This window comes from Miscanthus floridulus, chromosome 6 (genome assembly GCF_019320115.1).
Source record: "Miscanthus floridulus cultivar M001 chromosome 6, ASM1932011v1, whole genome shotgun sequence".
NCBI classification, from domain to species: Eukaryota; Viridiplantae; Streptophyta; class Magnoliopsida; order Poales; family Poaceae; genus Miscanthus; species Miscanthus floridulus.
In genome coordinates, this window is record NC_089585.1 from 39,472,848 (window position 1) to 39,494,403 (window position 21,556).

General features: G+C 48.8%; 1 protein-coding gene and 1 pseudogene across 2 annotated transcripts; one reads left to right on the forward strand and one right to left on the reverse strand.

Moving 5' to 3' along the window:
• Positions 1-6,932: 6,932 nt before the first annotated feature.
• Positions 6,933-16,629, forward strand: LOC136455958 (uncharacterized). Of its 2 annotated transcripts, none has more exons than XM_066455694.1 (6): positions 6,933-7,173; positions 7,252-7,396; positions 7,502-7,590; positions 8,916-8,970; positions 15,017-15,102; positions 16,095-16,629. In XM_066455694.1, the coding sequence occupies exons 1-6, from the start codon at positions 6,976-6,978 to the stop codon at positions 16,248-16,250; spliced, it is 729 nt and encodes a 242-aa protein (XP_066311791.1). In that variant the 5' UTR covers positions 6,933-6,975; the 3' UTR covers positions 16,251-16,629. The 2 variants fall into 2 exon arrangements, with proteins under 2 accessions (XP_066311791.1, XP_066311792.1); XM_066455695.1 differs by having other exon boundaries at positions 16,074-16,210.
• Positions 16,630-17,733: 1,104 nt separating this feature from the next.
• On the reverse strand, positions 17,734-20,148 carry LOC136458116 (uncharacterized; annotated as a pseudogene).
• Positions 20,149-21,556: the final 1,408 nt, after the last annotated feature.

Genomic DNA, 21,556 nt, shown 5'->3' on the forward strand with positions numbered 1-21,556 from the left:
TCGATTTTTCCTCAATAGCACACTAGGGTCATAAGGTGTAGGAGTAAGTGCACAGTCACTGAACCCAAAGTGACTCAGCACCTTTTCCACATAATGGGTTTGTAATAGAGTTATCCCACCATTACCTTCTCTTAGAAGCTTGATATTAAAAATAACATCAGCCTTTCCCAAATCTTTCATCTCAAAACTTTTAGATAAAAATTCCTTCACCTCCTCGGTCACTTTGAGGCTGGATCCAAAGATCAGTATGTCATCAACATATAAACACAAAATGACTCCTTCACCCCCACCATACCGATAGTACACACATTTATCAGTTTCATTCACAACAAAGCCAGCAGATGTTAAAGTTCTGTCGAACTTCTCATGCCATTGCTTAGGAGCTTGTTTTAGGCCATATAATGACTTTAATAATTTACACACCTTGCCTTCTTGACCATTTGCTACAAACCCATCAGGCCGATCCATATAGATCTCCTCCTCCAACTCTCCATTTAGGAAAGTTGTCTTAACGTCCATTTGATGAATGATAAGACCATAAAAGGCTGCCAGGGAAAGCAAAACTCGAATTGTGGTCAATCGGACAACCGGTGAATAAGCATCAAAGAAATCCTCATATTCCTTTTGAGTATAACCCTTGGCCACAAGCCTTGCCTTGTACCTCTCAATAGTATCATCAGGCCTAAGCTTTTTTTGAACACCCATTTGCAACCTTTAGGCTTGCACCCATAGAGACGATCAACTATTTTCCAAGTTCCATTAGACATAACAGAATCCATCTCACTTCGTACTGCTTCCTTCCATAAGTCAGCATTAGGAGAGGAATATGCCTCTTCAATGGTCGTTGGTGTGTCATCCACAAGATACACAATATAGTCATCACCAAAAGACTTTGCAGTCATCTGTCTCTTGCTTTTTCTGGTGGCTGTAGTGTCATCCTCCTTAGGATTTTGCACATAGGGTTCCTCAATTTATTCTATCGGAATAAAATTTTCATGCTCATGAGGAATTATAAATTCATGACTAGTTGTGCTAGGTGTATTTTTCATAGGAAACTCATTCTCAAAAAATGTAGCGTCTCTAGATTCTATGATTGTATCAACAGCCATCTCAGGAACACTAGAGTTTATAATTAGAAATCTATAACCCACGCTGTGAATAGCATAACCAAGAAAGACACCATCAACAGTCTTTGGTCTAAGCTTTCACTTTTTGTTTTTTGGCACATTCACCTTTATCAAACAACCCCAAGTTCACAGGTAAGAGAGATTTAATCTTTTCTTCTCCCATTCCTCGAATGGTGTGATTTCTTTGTTCTTTGTGGACACTCTATTCAGGACATGACATGCTGTCAATATAGCCTCACCCTACCATTCTTTAGATAGTCCCGTAGTCTCTAACATAGCATTAATCAAATCAGTTAGAGTGCGGTTCTTTCTCTCTACAATCCCATTGGACTGTGGTGAGTATGGTGGCATCCTCTCATGAATAATTTCATGCACCGCGCAAAACTCAGAAAATTCATTTGAGAAATATTCTCCCCTACGATCGGACCGCAAACGCTTAATTTTCTTCTCAAGTTAATTTTCTACCTCAGCTTTATAGACCTTAAAATAATGCAATACTTCATCTTTTATTTTTAATAAATACACGTAGTAAAATCTAGTGCAATTATCTATAAATGTCATGAAGTATCATCTACCACCTTTAGTCAATTCACTATTCATTCTGCATAAATCAGAATAAACGAGTTCTAATGGTGTCAAGTTCCTCGCCTCAGCAGTCTTGTGAGGCTTACGTAGTTGTTTCGATTACACACACCTGGCACTTAGAATCTTTGACTAAATTAAATTTTAGGATTAAATTTAGATTTACAAGCCGCGTGAGACAGCCAAAATTAATGTGACAAAGTCGTGAATGCCATATATTCGACTCATCCGAAACATTAACATTGTTCACCACTTTATTACACACATCATCAAGCAAAGATAAGCGGAACAAGCCTCCGCAATCATAACATTTTCCAACAAAAGTTCTATGTCTCGACACAACACATTTATTAGACTCAAGCATAATTTTAAAGCCATCGCGACATATCTGAGAAGCACTAACAAGATTCTTCTTGATAGAGGGGACATGCTGCACGTTCTTTAATAGCACCGTCTTTTCCAAAGTAAACTTTAGAACAACCGTACTAGCACCAAGAACACGTGCATGCGAACCGTTTTCCATCAGTAAGGCTCCACTCCTGCCGGCCTGATAGGAAATGAACAAAGAAACATTAGCACACACATGAATATTAACACCACTAGTTCATCCACCACTCAGGTGAAAAGACAAACTGAAAGAACAAAAGGTAAAGAATTACCATATCCAGATGTTCCTCCTCCAGTCTCGCTAATTACCATGTTTGCTGATTTCTTTTCTTGCGTATATTTGCGGTCTGGGCACGCACTTGCCCAATACTCATCACTCCCGCAAACAAAGCAACCTCCACCTTTCTTGTTGTTTTTCTTCTTAAACTATGCAGTCTGCTTAGGCTTTGCATTGTTGTTCTCTCGTATGTTCTTCTTCTTTTTATTATGAGATGCAAATGAGTTTTTCTTCTACACTATATTGGCAGCGGAAGACTCAACTCCTTTTCTACGGTTGTCTTTTGCTCTCGCCCTCTCCTCAACATCAAGAGATCCAATAAGCTCAGCCACGCTAAACTCTTGTCTCTTGTGTTTTAGAAAAGTAGCAAAATCCCTCCAAAAAGGTGGCAACTTAGCGATTATACCGCCAGCCACAAACTTATCAGGCAACAGACACGGGAAATATTCTAGTTCCTTCACTAACGCCTGTATCTCATGAGCCTATTCGACCACAAAACGGTTTTCAACCATTTTGTAGTCATACAGTTGCTCCATAAGATATAGCTCACTGCCAGCATTAGAAACCCTAAACTTTGCCTCAAGAGCATCCCATAACTCTTTGTCTGATGTGCAAGATATATAGTTTTTCTCATACTTGGGATGAAGTGCACTAATCATGACGCCTCAAAACAGATTATCGGTAGCCAAGAACTTTCGCTCCTCCTCAGGAGTAAACTGTTCAGGCTTCCCCTACGCGGCGTGATAGCAGTTCATCGCGGTCAACCACAATACCATCTTGGCATGCTATATCATGAAATTCTTGCCATCAAAATTATTTGGCTTCAAAGCAGCAGCAAAACCACTGACAGAAAATTGCCTAACATTATATTTTTGTATTGTTTGGAATTTAGGCAATTTCATTATCAGTTTAATCCATAAAATAACATCAGCAGGTTTGTGACGACAAATATGTGCATATGTATATTTCTTATAAACACTATAGCATGCAGAGATGACATACTCGTGAATACAGTAAAAACACAAAGTATAGAGATTAGACTGTACCTAGCAGAGGGTCCCATGCTGAGGGCATCGGAGGCTCCATTCGTACTAGTTGACATAGTGCATTGCTCGAAGTCATGGACCACAGTCGATGCAGGAAGATGTTCGCAGTGTAGTCTCATGAACGGATCACCAGGAAGAAGACGCATTGACGTTCCGCAGGCAATCACCGAGAAAAAGATGTATGTGGACGAGCAGTCACAGATTGCTCCCCAAAAACCTAATTGCCGCGCACCCCGTGCAAGGTTCTCTGGCGGACAAGGGTTGCGGAGGCACCTGCTCTCCCGCTACTCCGTGCGCGCAGAGGCACGAGATGGGGAAACCAGAAGGCTGTGGAAGTGTGGTTCTCTCGGGAGTGGTTGCGGAAGGGCTTTTTCTGGACTGACGGAGGACTTGGATATATGGACAGGGAGAAGCGAGGTAGCAGAGAATCCCAAGAGACGGAGACAGAAGTAGAAGAGACAGTAACTGCCGCAATCAGTTTGCCTCCACCATCAAGGGGAGTAACTCCCGTTGTTATATGGATTAAGTGGCAAAAGACCACGCCCACGCCCACGGCCCGGCCCGGCCGGCGGCAGCGGCGTGCGCGCGCGCGTGTGGTACGCCTTTGTCCTTTTCTCAGCTTCTCAATTTAGATGAATAATTTTCAACCATATAAGCTGAGTCAGCGTTCAGTCAAAATCCCATATGGTATTAAACCATGCAACACTTAATGTTACGTACGATAGAGTTTTATTTGATTCATTAAATATTATATGGGCCAAGCCCATATTATATCCAATAGAAAACACTATTCTGTATGAAAAAAAGAAGCAGATCAAGCCGGGTTTAAGGGCACACGAACGGCCCATATATGCTTTTTCTGTTGTGGGCCTTTGGCTGCTGCTATGTGCTGACGCGCAAGCAATGGCGAGTGCGTGCACGGCATTTCCCTGTCCCTGACGAGTGACGATTGCCGTCGCTGGCTGGCGCCTCGTCCTGCAGTGCGCTCACCTTCGTCTTGTCATCGTGGGGTGGGGATTCCCCCCCATTGTTTTGAGTGGAGGTACAGTTAGTTAATGCGGGATTACGTAGGAAAAATTATCGTCTGACGCATGCGCATCTCTTGTATACAGCTTTTAGGTTTGGTTAGTTGCAAGGCAGAGCAGCAGTGGGGCGCACTTGCTTCGGCACCCTGACAAAGCATTGAGGTTGGGAGGCATGTTTAATTAAGCCCTGTCACACCCTGGGCTGCCGGCTAGTCACCGTCTACGTGACTGCTCAAGCGAGTACAGGGAACGGATGAGAACGCCAGGATAGCTTTTTTTAGGAATTACACAGTATGTGCACAACACATACACACTCACACCTATGAACACACGTACGTAAACCTATCTCTATGAGCACCTTTGAAGGACTGAGCCGGTAGATCTCGAGATTCATAAAGTCACCATAGGCGCTTCACAGTCGACGGAGACATCACCTACCACTGTCAAAACATGCAATGGCTAGTTGTTGAAGTACCTGTTGGGTTTTGGGGTCTCTAGCATAAGGAACTCAAGTCACCGTCTACGTGAGTGCTCAAGCAAATATAGGGAACATATGAGAACGCCGGCAAGGGCAACTTTTTTTTAAGAATTACACAGTACAACATAGATGTGCACAACACGTACACACTCACACCTATGAACACATGTACGTAAACCTATCTCTATGAACACCTTTAAAGGACTGAGCCGGCAGATCTCGAGATTCACAAAGTTACCATAGGCACTTCACAGTCGACGGGGACGTCACCTACCACTGTCAGAATTTGTAATGGCTAGTTGTTGAAGTACCTGTTGGGTTTTGGGGTCTCTAGCATAGGAACTCAAAACCTCGTGCATCCATGCTGGCTAAGGCACCTGTATACTTTCTCATTGGAATATCCCATACATACTACGCGAATGACCAAAAAATACACCATGGAATATCTCATTGGTACTATAGAAAATTTGAAAAATATACCACGTAGGAAACATGAGTGCTTCCAGAAAAATCAAGAATGCATCATGGAATATCTCAAAAAAAATACTATATGAACAATCCAAAATACATCACTGAACATACCATGAATACTATAACAATAGTTTAGAATGTACCTCACAAGTAGTATGAGAATAGTCTTATTATGATATAGAAAAATTATTTAAGTGAATATCACCGCAAGATCATGTATATCATGAAACATCTCATGAATACTATAATGATAATTTAGAATACAACTCGTAAATACTATAAGAACAATCATATTATACTATAGAAGAAATATTTCAAGCGAACATCAGAGGTATGCCACATGTATACAACGTAAACATTACATATATACTACATAAAATCACATATACCTCATTGAATACATACAGAAAATAAAAGTAAAAAATTAAAATTAAAAATAAAATAATTAATTAGGGTAAAATAAAAAACATAAAAGGAAAAATATGAAACATACAAAAAAAAACATTAAAAAGATAGGCGACAAAGAAATAGAAGAAAAGAAAGAAATAAAAGAAACATAAAAAAGAAGAATAAAAGCCCATAGAAAACAAAAAAGAAAATAAAAATAGAAGAAAGAAAAGGGAAAAAAAAGAAATGCAACCAGCTGCCTGGATGGCTGGACATCGGTGCCGGCCTGCCGGGAGTGGGAACGTGAGAGCCGCTACTCTGGCTCCCATGGGCCGCCGCTCTCACTCCTTCCGGGCCTAACAGTAAGATGATGGCCCAACAATAATTTAGGGGCCCACAATCATCGCACTCTACCACACTTCACACGGGCTACAAAAGTACACACAGTCATAGTCTAATTTAGTGACCCAAAAGAGGGAAAGTTATGATAGTCTAGTGGGAAGAAGCCCAACAGACCAACCCTACAAAGGCGTTCACGCAAGTTGCCTCTCTCCACTCCACTACTTCCACTTCTCCAGCTATTCGAGATTTCGAGCGTACCCATGCTGGGCTGCCCTTGACCACAACGCCCTCTTGATTTCTTCTCCCTCCAATCCGATAAGCCAAATTTTTGATTAAACCTTGGTTTAAATTTAGGGTGTAAAATTTTAGTGTATCATGTCAGATGTCATGTGGAGATGTTGCAAGTTATTTAGATACTAATAAAAAAATAAATTACAGAATCATTAAACCGTTTTGTTAAACCGCGAGATAAATTTATTAAACCTAATTAATCCATTATTAACACATGTGTTACTTTAGTATCATATTGTTAAATTATGGACTAGTTAGGCTTAAAAGATTTATCTCGTAAAGTAGTCACAATATATACATTTAGTTATTTTTTAGTTTATATTTAATATTCTATATACGTGTCTATACACAGCCTTTTCGGTTGGCTGATTCGTATCGTTGCTGGTTCATGAAAAAGTACTGCTGATTGATTTGTGTGAAAAAAAAATACTACTCCGACTAAAAATTTACGATCGTTTACGACACGCCACAGCAAAAACACGTTCCGACAGGATGTAAACTTAGGGGGAAAACTAAAGGCCTAAAAAAAATCCGATAAGCCAAGCCAAACCCAAACCCAACCATGGCGTGCAAGCCGGCCGTGTCCGCCCCCTCCGTCCTCGCGCCGGCACCGGCGTCGACCCGCACCCACCTCTGCTACTCAACGGAAACGAGACGCGGCGCGCTCTCCCTCCTACCCGCCCGCGCTATCCCCGCGCTGAGGCTCGGCGGCCACCGCGACGCCCGTGGCGCCGTCGCCGTCCGCGCCGCTGCGGCAGAGGTATGTGTGGCTACGGGCACCTACCGGCGCTCCCCGAGGCCGAACGCGTGCTGACAGGCCCCCGGTGTTTCGCTACAGGGAGCCGTGGATCTGCAGGCCAAAGTGACGACCAAGTGCTTCTTCGACGTGGAGGTCAGCGGGGAGCCCGCGGGCCGCATCGTCATCGGGCTCTTCGGAGAGGTCGTACCTAAGACCGTCGACAACTTCCGTGCACTCTGCACTGGTGCGTACGCTGTGGGTCGAATTTGAACCAGCGTTAGTCACAGTAGCTTTATGAGTCGAATTTAACAAGCATTGCTGCTCTTTTGTTTGGGGCCTTGGGGGGCAGGTGAGAAAGGGTACGGCTACAAGGGCTGCTCCTTCCACCGGATCATCAAGGACTTTATGATTCAAGGTGGGGACTTCCAGGAAAACAATGTAAGCATTTTTACCACTAAGCATTTCGCCTGAATGGCTACTGCAAATTTTGTTAAATATTCCGACAACTGAAGAAGAGGAGATTAGAATTAAGGTTCGCATTCATTATTCAACATAGTAAATCATTGCTCACAAGTGACAATAGAATGAACTCCAACATGGAAGGAAAACATGAAAGCAGAACAAAATCAGTTATGAAATTTTGTCTTCCTCATCCAGTCTGTTTAGCTCGGCCAGATTAAGTTATATTGCGCCTATTGATCTGCATACTCGCTGCAAGTGTCCTAATAGTTGAGTATCATGCCTTTCTCAAAAATTAGTTTATTGATTATCTGATCTACTATTGGATTTTAGGATGGTATCACCAGTCAATGGCAATCATATGAGCCACATATGTTTATTGGCATATGGGTTTAAGATATAGAACTAAAGCCTATACTTCCAGTGCATCAAGTCCTTCACAACCCATGGAATTTGTTGAGCCTGTTTAGATCTGATTTATATTGTCTCCGTGGACATGCTTGTGGAACATTGAGCATTATCTCATCCAATGTCTATTGGGATATCACTCTGTACTATGATTGCACCTTGAAGTTAGCATCCAACTATCTGCATTGCATCACTAAATATCTATTCTCTTGTGTGTAGATAAGTTGAAACCATTTTACAAACTATTAGCACAATGCAGCTCCCTTCATGCAATTTGTCACTTCTATTTCCATCGTTAACCATAGTCAATAATGATACATCGATTGGGTTTTGTCTGCAAAACTGCTTGAATGATTGTTCTCACTAGATAAGCTTAGATTTTCTTTTGTTTTTAGTCACAAGTTTCGTATAATGCAGCAAGGGAATGAACATAATGTGAAAATGTAGATTGGTGTAACTCATAATAAAAAATTGATTGTTGGGTGCCGAAGTTGTGCAAAATTGATTGTTGGGTGCCGAAGTTGCGCAAAATACATTTAGTTTGCAAATTAAATTTGGGTTTAGGTTGCTGAGACTGAGAAGTACAAAACAAATAATGATGGTGAAAACAGACTTCTCTGCTCTTTGTCGATATGGAACCAAATCAATATGCTGATGATGGGATTGATGGGTGGGGTAGGGTTCCACCTCACAAGTTTGCACCATGGAAGTATGCAAACTAGCAAAAGCTACCACTGGCTACTTATTAGTTATGGGTAACATTATACTTTTCAAAGAATTGAAAGTGAAATAAAGTTCAGAAGTTCGATAATATTTATTCAGAGAAACTAGTTCTGTCACGAGCTAAAAGGTCGTCTTCACTTATTCTAGTGCTAAGCTATTAGTGGTAACCACAGGGTACTGGTGGGAGAAGTATTTATGGTGAATGCTTTGATGATGAAAGTTTTATGTGTAAGTGATTCTGAGCCTTCTATTTTATTAACTTCTACTGTTGCATTTTGTTATGGTGGGCCAAATGTACCAGAGGAGGCAACGCACCACCAGTGGCTAGAATGCGGCTTCAGTTGGTTAGATCAGCTTCAGCTTGTTAGATCACAGGAGCTTTGCGTGGAGTTTGTTGGAAGTTTGTTAGCTGCATGTTTAGTTTGTTATTCCTAAATTAGTGGCATGCTTGTAATTCGCCTATAAGGCAGACCATTTGTTTAATGAAGAGTTAACCTGGGATTGAGACATTCCGTCTCCCTTGGGTGCCCAGCACTGTTCACCGTCTCCTCCTTGCCGCCCTAGAATTCAGGCGCCGGCCACGGCGCCGCCTGTTCGCCGCCGAGGATTCAAGCCTCGACCAGCAACCGTCCACTCTTACCCCCTACACAGCCTAAGCCGTAACAATCTGGTATCAGACTTCATGGCTTCCTCGGGACTTTCCGCCGCCGCCATCACGCCCACCACCGCCGCCGCTGCCGCCATCGCGCCCACCACCACCGACGTTGCCGCCATCGCGCTCACCACCGCCATCACCGCCGCTCCCATCACCGGTGTCTCCGCCGCCATCATACCATCCGCTCAACCACCCCAGCCTACTATGGCCGCCATCCCTCTCGAGGCACTCAACGCCTTCACCGCCGCCATCCAGGGCCTGCAGACCCAGATGGGCGACATGCGCCTGCAAATGGGCGCTATGGCCACCAGACTGGCGGCGATCGAGGGCCGGACATCCCTCTCCACCCCGATGTTCCCGCAATATGGCCTTCCCGGCTATGGGGGCATTCCGGCCCTGCTGGCCTCCACGGGGCCGGTCATCGCTGAGCTGTTCACCGCGCCGCCTGGCCACGGCATCACACCCGCCGCTGTCCGCGCCCGTCTCGACGTCGCCGGTCTCGGCATCAGTCGCGGCTGTTCACGCAGCCGCCACCACCGCCGCCGACTCAGCGGGTCCCCATCACTCAAATTTTGTTCCCCCACTCACCGTCGCCTAGTGCCGTCCTTGTCGTCCATCATGCAGACTGAGCATGCCCATGCCGTTCGCACCCATGACAACGTCGCCGCCGCTCCCGCACTTTCAGCCGGACACCGATCACCTGATGGTCCCCAAGTACCACAAGCTGTCGTTCCCGTCGTTCGACGGCCGGGATGATCCGCTTGGCTGGCTGAACAAGTGCGAACAGTTCTTCCGTGGCCAACAAACACGCCCGGCCGATCAAGTCTGGCTGGCGTTGTACCACCTCACTGGCGCGGCGCAGCAGTGGTATCTCGTCCTCGAGAGCGAGATCGACTGTCCACTTTGGCCGGAGTTCCGGACTCTATGCCAACAGCGGTTCGGGCCGCCCCTCAGCACCAACCACCTGGCCGATCTGGCCAGGCTGCCCTTCACATCCACCGTCGACAAGTACATGGAGGCGTTCCAAGCGCGCGCGGCGCACGCGGGTACTCTCGCCCCCCTGCAGAAAGCACAGCTCTTCACCGGCGGTCTTCCGGACCACATCCGCGTCGATGTCGAGCTCCATGAGCCGCAGACCCTCCAACACGCCATGCGGCTGGCACGCGCATATGAGCGGCGCAACGCGCCGATCCTCCCCGCGCTACCAGCTCCTGCACAGCCACACCGGCGTCCCGGGGGCGCGCCCGCGGCCCTCCCGGCTCCTGTGGGCTCTCAAGCAGCACCCATGGCTTCGTCGCCCTCTGCCACAACTCCACCGCCGCGCGTCTACAAGAGGCTGACCCCGGACGAGATGGCCGAACGCCGTAAGCAGGGGCTCTGCTACAATTGCGACGAACCTTACGTCCGCGGCCACAAGTGCGCACGCCTCTTCTTCCTCGAGGCAGCGGACTACATCGTCCTAGAGCCTGAAGAGGATGACAACGGGCCGGCGGCATCGCCCGTTTCGGCCGCTCCGTTCGACCCCGACGAGCCGCTCATATCCCTCTCCGCTATCACGGGGATCCGCACGGAAGACACCATGCAACTCCGTGTCCGGATCAGCGCGCACGAGCTGACGGCGTTGCTCGACTCTGGTTCCACCCACAACTTCGTCAGCGCGTCGGCAGCTCGGCGCACCGGGCTCCAGTTCTAGGACAGCCGCGGTGCCCACGTCGTTGTGGCAAACGGCGACCGCGTGGCCTGTCGGGGGCTTGCACATGACATCGCTCTGCGGATAGGGGAGGAACACTTCACGGTGGACTGCTACTCCATTCCCCTCGACTGCTACGACATGGTCCTCGGGGTTACATGGCTGCGCACCCTGGGCCCCATCTTGTGGGATTTCGACGACCTCTGCATGGCATTCAACCACCACGGCCGGCGCGTCCTGTGGAAGGGCATCGGGTCAACCCGCACGGACATCCCACCGACGGGCCGTCTCCATGCTGCCCGCGTCCACGCCGCCCGCGGCACAGAGTCGTAGCTCCTGGAGCGGCTACTGGACGCCTACACCGACATCTTCGACCCCCCGTCCGTCCTACTGCCAGCACGCCCGTGTGACCACCACATCCATCTCAAGCCAGCCACTGATCCTGTAGCCGTACGTCCTTACAGGTACCCCCAGCTACAAAAGGATGAGCTGGAGGCGCAGTGTGAGGCTATGCTGCAGCAGGGCATCATCCAGCCCAGTACTTCCCCGTTTTCGGCGCCTGTCCTTTTGGTCAAGAAACAAGACAAGACCTGGAGATTCTGCGTCGACTACAGGGCTCTCAACGCAACCACGGTGAAGGACAAGTTCCCCAACCCCGTGGTAGAGGAACTCCTGGACGAACTTCATGGCGCACGCTTCTTCACGAAGCTCGACCTTCGCTCTGGGTATCACCAAGTCCGTGTCCATCCGGAGGACGTGGCCAAGACGGCGTTCCACACGCACCATGGCCACTTCGAATTCTTGGTCATGCCGTTCGGCCTCTCAAATGCACCATCGACGTTCCAGGCCCTGATGAACTTTGTCCTCAAGCCCTTCCCGCGCCGCTGCGTGCTCATCTTCTTTGACGACATCCTAATCTACAGCACGCCTTGGACCGAGCACCTGCAGCACCTCCGTGCCGTCTTCGATGTTCTGTGCGAGCATCAACTGCACCTTAAACGCTCCAAGTGCGCGTTTGCCTCGTCATCGGTCTAGTACCTTGGCCACGTGATCTCGGTCGAGGGCGTCGCGATGGACAGCTCCAAGGTGGATGCCGTCCAGGCCTGGCCGCAGCCGCGCTCTGTCCGTGGCTTGCGCGGGTTCCTGGGCTTGGCCGGATACTACCGGCGTTTTATTCAGAACTTCGGCTCCATCGCGGCTCCACTCACACAGCTGCTCAAGCGGGACGCGTTCCAGTGGTCCGCGACCGCAAAGGCGGCGTTCGCGGCCTTGAAGGCCGCCCTGTCCTGCGTCTCCCCGACTTCAGCAAAGAGTTCGTGGTGGACTGCAATGCATCCAGGTCGGGCTTCGGTGCGGTACTCCACCAGGGCGCGGGGCCACTCCTTCAGTCAACCGTTCGGGGCCCGGCACCTCAAGGTGGCCGCATATGAGCGCGAGCTCATCGGCCTCGTTCAAGCGGTGCGGCATTGGCGTCCCTATCTGTGGGGGCGCGCGTTCGTCGTCCGCACCGACCACTACGCCCTTAAATATATGCTGGATCAGCGGTTGTCAACCATTCCACAACACCAATGGATTAGCAAACTGTTTGGTTTTGATTTCAGGGTCGAGTACCACCCCGGGCGACTGAACACGGTCGCCGACGCGCTGTCGCGCCGTGACGGCGACACGCCCCTTCTGACGGCCCTGTCCATGTCCTGTGACGGCGACACCTCTCTCCTGGCGACTATGTCTATGCCCATGTTCGCACTCTACGACGACCCGCGCCAGGAGCTCGCCCAGGACGCGGAGCTGCGGGCACGCCGGGACGCCGTCGCGGCAGGCAATCACGGCGGGGACTGGAGTGTCTGTGACGGCCTCATCATCTACGATGGTCGCGTCTTCATGCCTCCCACGTCGGCTGTACTTCCCGACATCTTGCAGCTCGCCCACACCGCGGGCCACGAGGGCGTCCAGAAAACGCTGCAACGCCTCCGCGCCACCTTCTACCTCGACCACGACCGCTACACTGTCAGCGACTTCGTCCGCGCCTGCTCCACCTGCCAGCGGAACAAGACGGAGGCCCTGCATCCCGCGGGGCTTCTCCAGCCGCTGCCGGTGCCGTCCCGCGTATGGGCGGACATCGCGATGGACTTCGTTGAGGCACTGCCCAAGGTGCATGGCAAGAGCGTCCTTCTTACTGTGGTGGACAGGTTCTCCAAGTTCGCCCACTTCATCCCGTTGGGGCACCCGTACACGGCAACGTCAGTGGCTCGCGCGTTCTTCCACGAGATCGTCCGTCTACATGGGTTTCCTGACTCCATTGTCAGTGATCGCGATCCGGTGTTCACCGGTCACGTTTGGCGTGACCTGTTCCACCGCGTCGGCGTCCAGTTGCGGCTGAGCACCGCCTTCCACCCTCAAACGGATGGACAATCAGAGGCTGTCAACAAGACCATCGCCATGTACCTCCGGTGCATCACCGGCGATCGTCCGCGGGACTGGCTTGACTGGCTTCTGTGGGCGGAGTACTGCTACAACACCTCCTTCCATTCGGCGCTCTGCACGACGCCGTTCAAAGTCGTCTATGGCAGGGACCCCACGGAACTGCTGCCCTATGCGCCGGCCTCAGCTAACACGGACACCGTCGACGCTCTGCTCTCCAGCCGCGACGAGTTCCTGCAGGAGGTGCGCGCTCGCCTCCTCCAGGCACAGGAGTATGCTCGTCGCCACTACGACGCCCATCATCGACAATTGGAGTTCGCGGTGGGGGACTGGGTGCTCCTTCGCCTGCTGCACCGACCCACCAAATCTCGGGTCCCTAGCCACCGCGGCAAATTGGCCCCCAAGTACGCGGGGCCCTACCAGGTGCTGGAACGCATCGGACCGGTGGCCTATCGCCTGCGTCTTCCGGACGGCGCCAGGATACATGACGTCTTCCATGTCGGCATCCTGAAGCCGTTCCGCGGCGCTCCGCCAGCTATCATCCCTGCTCTACCTCCTCTCCAACATGGCAGGCCGCTACAACAGCCGGAACGGGTCCTACGTGCCAGCCTTCGGCGCGGCGAGTGGCAGATCCTCGTCCAGTGGGCCAACATGCCGGCGTCAGAGGCAACTTGGGAATCTGTCGAGGCGTTCTAGGCAGCCTACCCCTCGTTCCAGCTCGAGGATGAGCTGTTTCCCGAGGGGGGTGAGATGTTATGGTGGGCCAAATGTACCAGAGGAGGCAACGCGCCACCAGTGACTAGAATGCGGCTTTAGTTGGTTAGATCAGCTTCAGCTTGTTAGATCACAGGAGCTTTGCGTGGAGTTTGTTGGAAGTTTGTTAGCTGCATGTTTAGTTTGTTATTCCTAAATTAGTGGCATGCTTGTAATTCGCCTATAAGGCAGACCATTTGTTTAATGAAGAGTTAACCTGGGATTGAGACATTCCATCTCCCCTGGGTGCCCAGCACTGTTCACCGTCTCCTCCTTGCCGCCCAGAATTCAGGCGCCGGCCACGGCGCCGCCTGTTCGCCGCCGAGGATTCAAGCCTCGGCCAGCAACTGTCCACTCTTCCCCCCGACGCAGCCTAAGCCGTAACACATTTTCATTTGAAAGTACTGCTATTAATTCTGTTCTCATTATGATGAATTTTTATGTGAACTTTCTCTAGCTTTTTGTCACTGACAATACACATTATTATCATTGTCAGAAAAAATAGATTCCACATGCATTGGTGATCCTTCTTACGTGATCAGATATATATTTTTTTAATGGGGTCATGGACTGCCCAAGGAGGTTTGAGAAATGCTCTTTATGAATACTTCTGCACATTAATTTAATAATACAGACAAGTGCTTACAGGAAAACTGATTCTGAATGAAGTTCTGTTGAATTGCAAAATGTCGAGGTGTCTAGTGCCATTTCACTAGTTCTTAAACTGAGAGGTTCTTTGGCTTACTCTGTTGCAGCGAAGCATGTTGGCCCTGGTGTGCTAAGCATGGCAAATGCTGGCCCTAACACAAATGGAAGTCAATTTTTCATTTGCACTGTGAAGGTAAGGCATTCATGATTTGTAGTAATGATAGAGTTCATTTTGCTCACTATTTTGCCTGCTGGAACATCTTAAGCAGCGTTAAGAATCTAGCTTTTCAGTAATATATTCAAATCTAATGTTCATCAGTGACTGTAACATTGATAGTCTTAAAGATATAGGAAATTAAGAACAAGTCAGTATTTTCGGTACATATTTGTAGTTCCATTGGTATATATTTTCAGTACATATTTGTAGTTCCATTCCTATATTCTGTTGTAGCTGATTAGATAGCTGTTGAACCAGAGTAGTAACAAGTTTATATACACCCTTAACAAACTTGGCTAGAAAAATCCGTTTGTCTCAGAAAAGGGGGAGGGAGGAAGATACATTCCACATCCTAAACTCCCAAAGCGAAACATTAATCCTTAAGCACAAATTTCCACTGATTCCTTTTTCGAGGGTTTACTGTCCAGGCCCATAAAATTCTGAACGGCCTCCTCTTACATCTGTTGGTACATGAACTCAGTGTCTCCTAGTATCTTGTTACTCTTGATTCATATGAAAATAATTATCTGTTGTTCTTTAGACAGATTTGTAAAATATATTTTGTCATTCTATTCTTTTTGGACCTTTGGTCAAAGTTACCAACTGATTATGTTTAAGTTGTTTGGCTAGTTTTCAACGCAGCTATATATTTCACAAAATTCTTTGAACTTTGTCTATTAAAAAACTATTCATATACTTTGATTTATTACATGTCATAACTGAGCACCATGACATTTTCAACTCGATAACATTGATTGGGTTTGTTGTTGTTTATGTATGAACAAGACAAGATTCAAGGTAGTACATGTACATCTAGATGTGCTAGGATAATATGTCATGAATAAACTATCCCTTATCAAAACATAGCCTTGGACTTCTCATGTTTGTTTTCTTCAGCAAGAACCGGCCATCGAGGTCTTATATATCTAGGTATTTGGCTCACACAGAAATAATGGAATTATTCTCAGACACCGTGGTTGGACAACCGTCACGTCGTGTTTGGACATGTCTTGGAGGGGATGGACGTGGTGAAGCAGCTTGAATCTGAAGAAACCAGCAGGTCCGATACTCCCAAGCAGCCCTGCCGAATCGTTAACTGTGGCGAGTTACCCCTGGACAGCTGAGTGAAGTCAATAGCTCAGTTTTGGGATAATTGTTGATTCGTGCAAAACATACAGTAGTTGAAGAGGAAGTGCCGATAGTTTTTTATTTTTCAGCGAAATTCCCATGCTGAGTTTGAACATGACTTTCTGGGGAGTCTTCTCTTACGTTAGAGCATCGACGCCCATTTGGTAGGCATCATTCAGCCATCTGAGTTATGTGAGATACGTGCCAAAATGAAACTTTATTCAGATGTGGACACAATTTTACGACTTAGGGCGCGTTTAGTTGGCAAAATTTTTTGGTTTTGGCTACTGTAGCACTTTCGTTTGTATTTGATAATTAGTGTCTAATTATGGACTAATTAGGTTCGAAAGTTTCGTCTCGTGATTTCTCATCCAACTGTGCAATTAGTTTTGTTTTTCGTCTACATTTAGTACTTCATGCATGTGCCGCAAGATTCGATGTGACACTTTGGTGTGAAAATTTTTGGAATCTAAACAGGGCCTTAATAGCAACGAATTGACCAGAGTCATCTCAAAATAAATGTGGTCATCCTTCTTTATATCTTTGTTTGAACCTATTAGTCTGGCTTATCAGTTATGGAACAATGTTTTTTTCTTACAATAAATCAGCTTCAGTCGGCTTATCAGCTGAGCACATCTCACGCCATGAAAAACACAGAGACCCATCAGATACACACACATACGTATTACCTCCATCCTGAAAAGAATACAACTATTGGTTGTGTGCCACAAAAAATGGTTTATTTTGACCAAGTTTTTATTAAATAATATTCACAGTTATGTCCTTCAATTAATTTATTATAAAAATACATTTCGTAATCAATTTGATGGTATTTATTTAGTATCATAAGCATGGATGTTTTTTTATCTATAATTGGTCAAACTTGTGCTAGAATTGTATTCTTTCGGGGACAGAGGCAAGTGCATTTCGGACTGAAAAGTGAAGTTGTACTAATACCAATGGAGGATAGAACTACTCGTACAACTGCTACTGCTACATGGTAAACATCCTTCTAGAAACCATTTTTGCATGAGTCTGTTCTCTCCCCGAGGTTCTCTCCTTTCGCTTTTCCAAGTCTATAGTACTACAGTAGAATCAACACACGAATGAAGAGCTTTTGGGTCGCCTTGCTCCCCACCGGCCAAACAACGTCCATGGAAAATCCCCTAGCTCTGTTTTCTTCACCTGCACTCCTTTTATACTCGTACAGCAATCATGGTCATGGAATTCAAAAACACACACGGTCCACAGCGCTGCACGTGTCACACTGTCAACCCAGCCAACCGTGCGCACTGTGCACGTACGGCTAGCTCCCTCAACAATCTTTTTTTTTTTTACTTAAGTCACCAAACCATATGCATGCTAATCCTAGCTTACAGTTTGCTTTTGCTTTTTAATTTTTTTGAAAGAAACCCTGATCCTAGCTTACAGTATATATGATGACCACACGGACACAAGAACTATGTGGCAGAAGCAACGGTGTTCTGCCCCAAATGGCGACACTTTTTTTTTGTTTCATCTGACGAGATGCGAAGACTATATGTTACTGTTGGAGACGAGACGACGAGCAATCTGTCCTGTGGATGTGTACGCATGGTGAGCTTGCATCCGTCTTGATCGCCGTTGTGCCTCAAGAACCGAGACGAGAGGCGGACGCGAGCGCCACCGCCTGCGCCCACACCTTGAGCCGCGCCTTCACGTCCTTGGGATCGTCCCCTGTTTCCATTCAACAGCGGCGTACAGCAGTGTCACGTCAGTACTACACTATTGTGGGTTTTATCATGGAACGGTGAAATTAACCAAAGAGAACGCTTGGCAGCAAAGCAACACACCCCGCCCTATCCTAAATAATCGTCATGCGCTTGCTAAATTAGTAATGGTATGGCAGCCCTTTGCACGCTCCTTCGCGACCACTGAGGGCTCCTTTGGGTACGCTGATACCCGCTGGGGATACCAGCCCCAACCTCGGGGAGAATGAAGCCCACGATTCTGCTCCCCCTTCCAACCCAGGTGCCCCTTTGATACGATGCAGGGCAAAAAAACACACGTGCCTTTTCAGTCCTTCCTCGTCGATCCACGGGTGTCAGAAAAAACGCCTACCACCTCGTGTTTTTCTTTCCATTCTCGTTCTCTCGCGCGGCCTCCGCTGTCCCTCTCTCGCGCGGCCTCCGCTGTTTGCCCAAATGGTATATATAATAATTTTCTTCTGATGGGGTTTCCCTCACCCAGCGGGAGGGGGGTGGCAAGTTCATGGAAGGTAATCCCATTGGGGATCAAACCCACGTGCCTTTTCCAACTCTCTATCCAAAGGAGCCCTGAGGGTCCGCGGCGGCAAAGGAACCGGGAATCCCGCGTTCATTCGTTACTGTATCATCGCGGGCTAAAAGTGCGCGCGCCATGATGAGAGCAGGAAAGCGGGTGGACATGATGATGAGACAGGGGGTGCTCATGAGCATGACACCTGGCGTCCTGGCGCGCGTGCTCTATAAACTTGGTTCGAGTGCACTGCCTGGCAAGGCAGGGCAGAGAGACTGAGAGAGACGGCCGTCGAATGCGATTCCGCCCGTGCGAGGTCGAGGTGACGTGCGTGCACGGCGGCCACCGGGCAGGCAAAGGCCCCCGTCAGTTTCATGCCAAATGGACGTGCGCGCAGCGACGAATTGACCCGCCGGCCGGTGAGGTGAGCGACCTCGATCATCTGATCGGCTCGGCGCCTCGACCGGACCGACACAACTCGATCGCGGCCGTACGGACAAACCGTTCGGCCGGAGCACTCGTTGACAAACAGATGGTTGCCTAGCAGCGCAGTATCGTACTCGTACTAGAAAAAGAAAATTGGGAGGCTGGTAGGGACTAATTAACGCCAATGACAATGATTGGGCCGGGGTCTCGGTTAGTCGATGGTTACCGGGGCTGGAGATGCGCCAGCTGCCGGAGGCCGGCGAGTTGCCGCCGCTGCTGGCGGTGTCGACGCCGGAGATCGCGTAGCAGCAGGGGATCTCCACGGTCCAGTCGCACGGGGAGGTCCAGGCCCAGGTCCCGGCACGCGCGGACCTCCTCCATGTCCATCGCCACGCCTCCGCTGCCGGCGCGGCTCGCCGGGGAGTCGCCGCCGCCGAGGAGCACCACGGGCACCTCCTCCCGCAGCTGCATCTGCCGCCGCTGCTTGCGCATCCGCCACGTGCGCTCCAGCCACACCTCCCGCGCCATCCGCGCCCGCCGGTTCCGCCGCCTCCCGCCGCGCCCGCCGGCGTCGGGCGGCCACCGCGCCTCCGTCTCGCTCGCGTACTCCTTGTCCTTGGCGCTCGGCCCGGGCCACCACGGCGACAACTGCGCGGTGGCCTGCGCGCCGCCGCGGTCCGGCGTGCCCGGGAGCGACGCCGACGACGGGGCCCCGCAAGGCTCGTCGTACGGAGGCCACGGGCGGTACGTGGTGGCAGCGGCGTTGACGTCCGACCGCACCTCGAACTCGTCCTCCTCTTCCTCCTCTTCCTCCTCGTCTCCGCCGTCCTCGTCGTCGGCGTCGCCGCTGTCGGAGCCTTCCATGAACAGGCGCGACATACGCTTGCTCATGTCCCACTCCTCCTCGTCCTCGTCCTCGTCCTCCTCTGCGATGAAGTGGTCGTCGTCGTCATCATGGCCGATGACGTCTCGGAGGGTGGGAGGAGGCGGGGCTTCTGTCGACGGGGAGGCCATTCCGAGCGGAGCAACCTGACCTGTGATGGTAGATGACGAAACTAGGTAGAGAGCAGGCTGGGCAAGAAGCAGCCAAGAGGAGACTTGCGGATGTTGAAGGGTAACGTTTTGTTTGGTTGCTGAGTTTGTTGGTGTTGGGAAGCAACTGAGGGCATATGCGATATTCCCAAAGGCAGAGTGCCTGCCTGCCGCATGGGCTTATATATTCAGCATGTTCGCTCGCTGGTTTCGGTCAGGATTTATCAGTTAGCTAAGAATGTTTTCTTTTCACAGTAAACCAGTATTAGCCGGACTTATCAGTCTAGAAACCAACCAACGAACAGATCGATTGGCTAGAATTCCAAACTCGGAATGGACTGAAGAAGAGCTCCTCACGGAGTCATTACCCAACTGTATTTTGGGACTAAACACATCCGAGATTGTTTGACAACCAATGAACAGGTCGATTGGCTAGAATTCCAAACTCGGAATGGACTGTAGAAGAGCTCCTCACGGAGTCGTTACCCAACTGTATTTTGGGACTAAACACATCCGAGATTATTTGATAATTTAAAATTTAAAATCATCAAGCACTCCTCAGATCTAGATTCGACTTTTAATGCACCCTGAGTACTGTCTTACCCCCTGTAGGTCGAGTTGGTAGTCTTTTCCCGTGAATTTGTTGGAGTGCTTTGCTTCTTTCCTCGAATCTTGTTCTGAAGAAACCTCCGGCAAGCCATTTTCATGGAGCAAACGCATCTCGTAAAAAAAGTCGGACCACTGCACGTCGGCACCATGCCATGCTCGACCAGTCTATGTGGTGTGGGGTCGTTCTGCAAACCCATCATGCTAACGTTGTAAAGAAAGATGGAATCAGCCTCGTCATGAACAAAAACAGCTATATGTTCCATGTCGATGGAAAACTGGCTTCTACATTTCTGCTTAGTGCTTACACATAGCCATGATATAGAGTATGTAACAATTGTGCACAATTCGAAGTAGTGAAGTATTGAGTTGCACCACGTAATACCGAAGTTGTGCATCCTCATATGCAAAACCTAAATTATACTACTACTGGTCCACTTTATTTGCCTTTTAAATCAAACATCGGTTTGACCAGTTTTTTTTTGAAAGACATCTACAGGTTAAAATAAATGCACTTTCAAAACATATTTTATAAATAATATAATAAACAAAATAATGTTATAAATGTTGGCATAATATTTTTTACAAACATGACAAAAGCTAAAGTTTTGACGCTATGTTTTTAGTGGTAGGCGATGTCCCCGTCGACAGCGAGACGACTGTGGTAACTTTATGAATCTCGAGATCTGCCGGCTCAGTCCTTCGGAGATGCTCATAGGGGTAGGGTTTGCGTACATGCAGCGACGAAGCCAGCGGGGGGGCTACCCGTGCTCCAGCCCCCCCTACGGCCATGATTTACATGGAGCCCGAGCTTAGCCCGGGCTACCGCCATGAGGAGGAAGAAGAAGGCAAGGAGGGGCTGGAGGAAGAAGAAGAGGAAGCCAGCCCTGGCTTCGTCGATTCCTGGCTTCGTCGCTGCGTACATGTATTCATAGGGGTGAGTGTGCGTGCGTATTGTGGGCGTCTGCGTTGTGCTGTGTAA

Bases quoted from the DNA above. Each gene is read 5' to 3' on its own strand.
- LOC136455958 (XM_066455694.1), top strand. From the start codon at position 6,976: ATGGCGTGCAAGCCGGCCGTGTCCGCCCCCTCCGTCCTCGCGCCGGCA. The intron at 7,397-7,501 runs GTGCGTACGCTG...CTTGGGGGGCAG, and splicing joins CTTCCGTGCACTCTGCACTG to GTGAGAAAGGGTACGGCTAC. The intron at 15,103-16,094 runs GTAAGGCATTCA...AATTATTCTCAG, and splicing joins TTTTCATTTGCACTGTGAAG to ACACCGTGGTTGGACAACCG.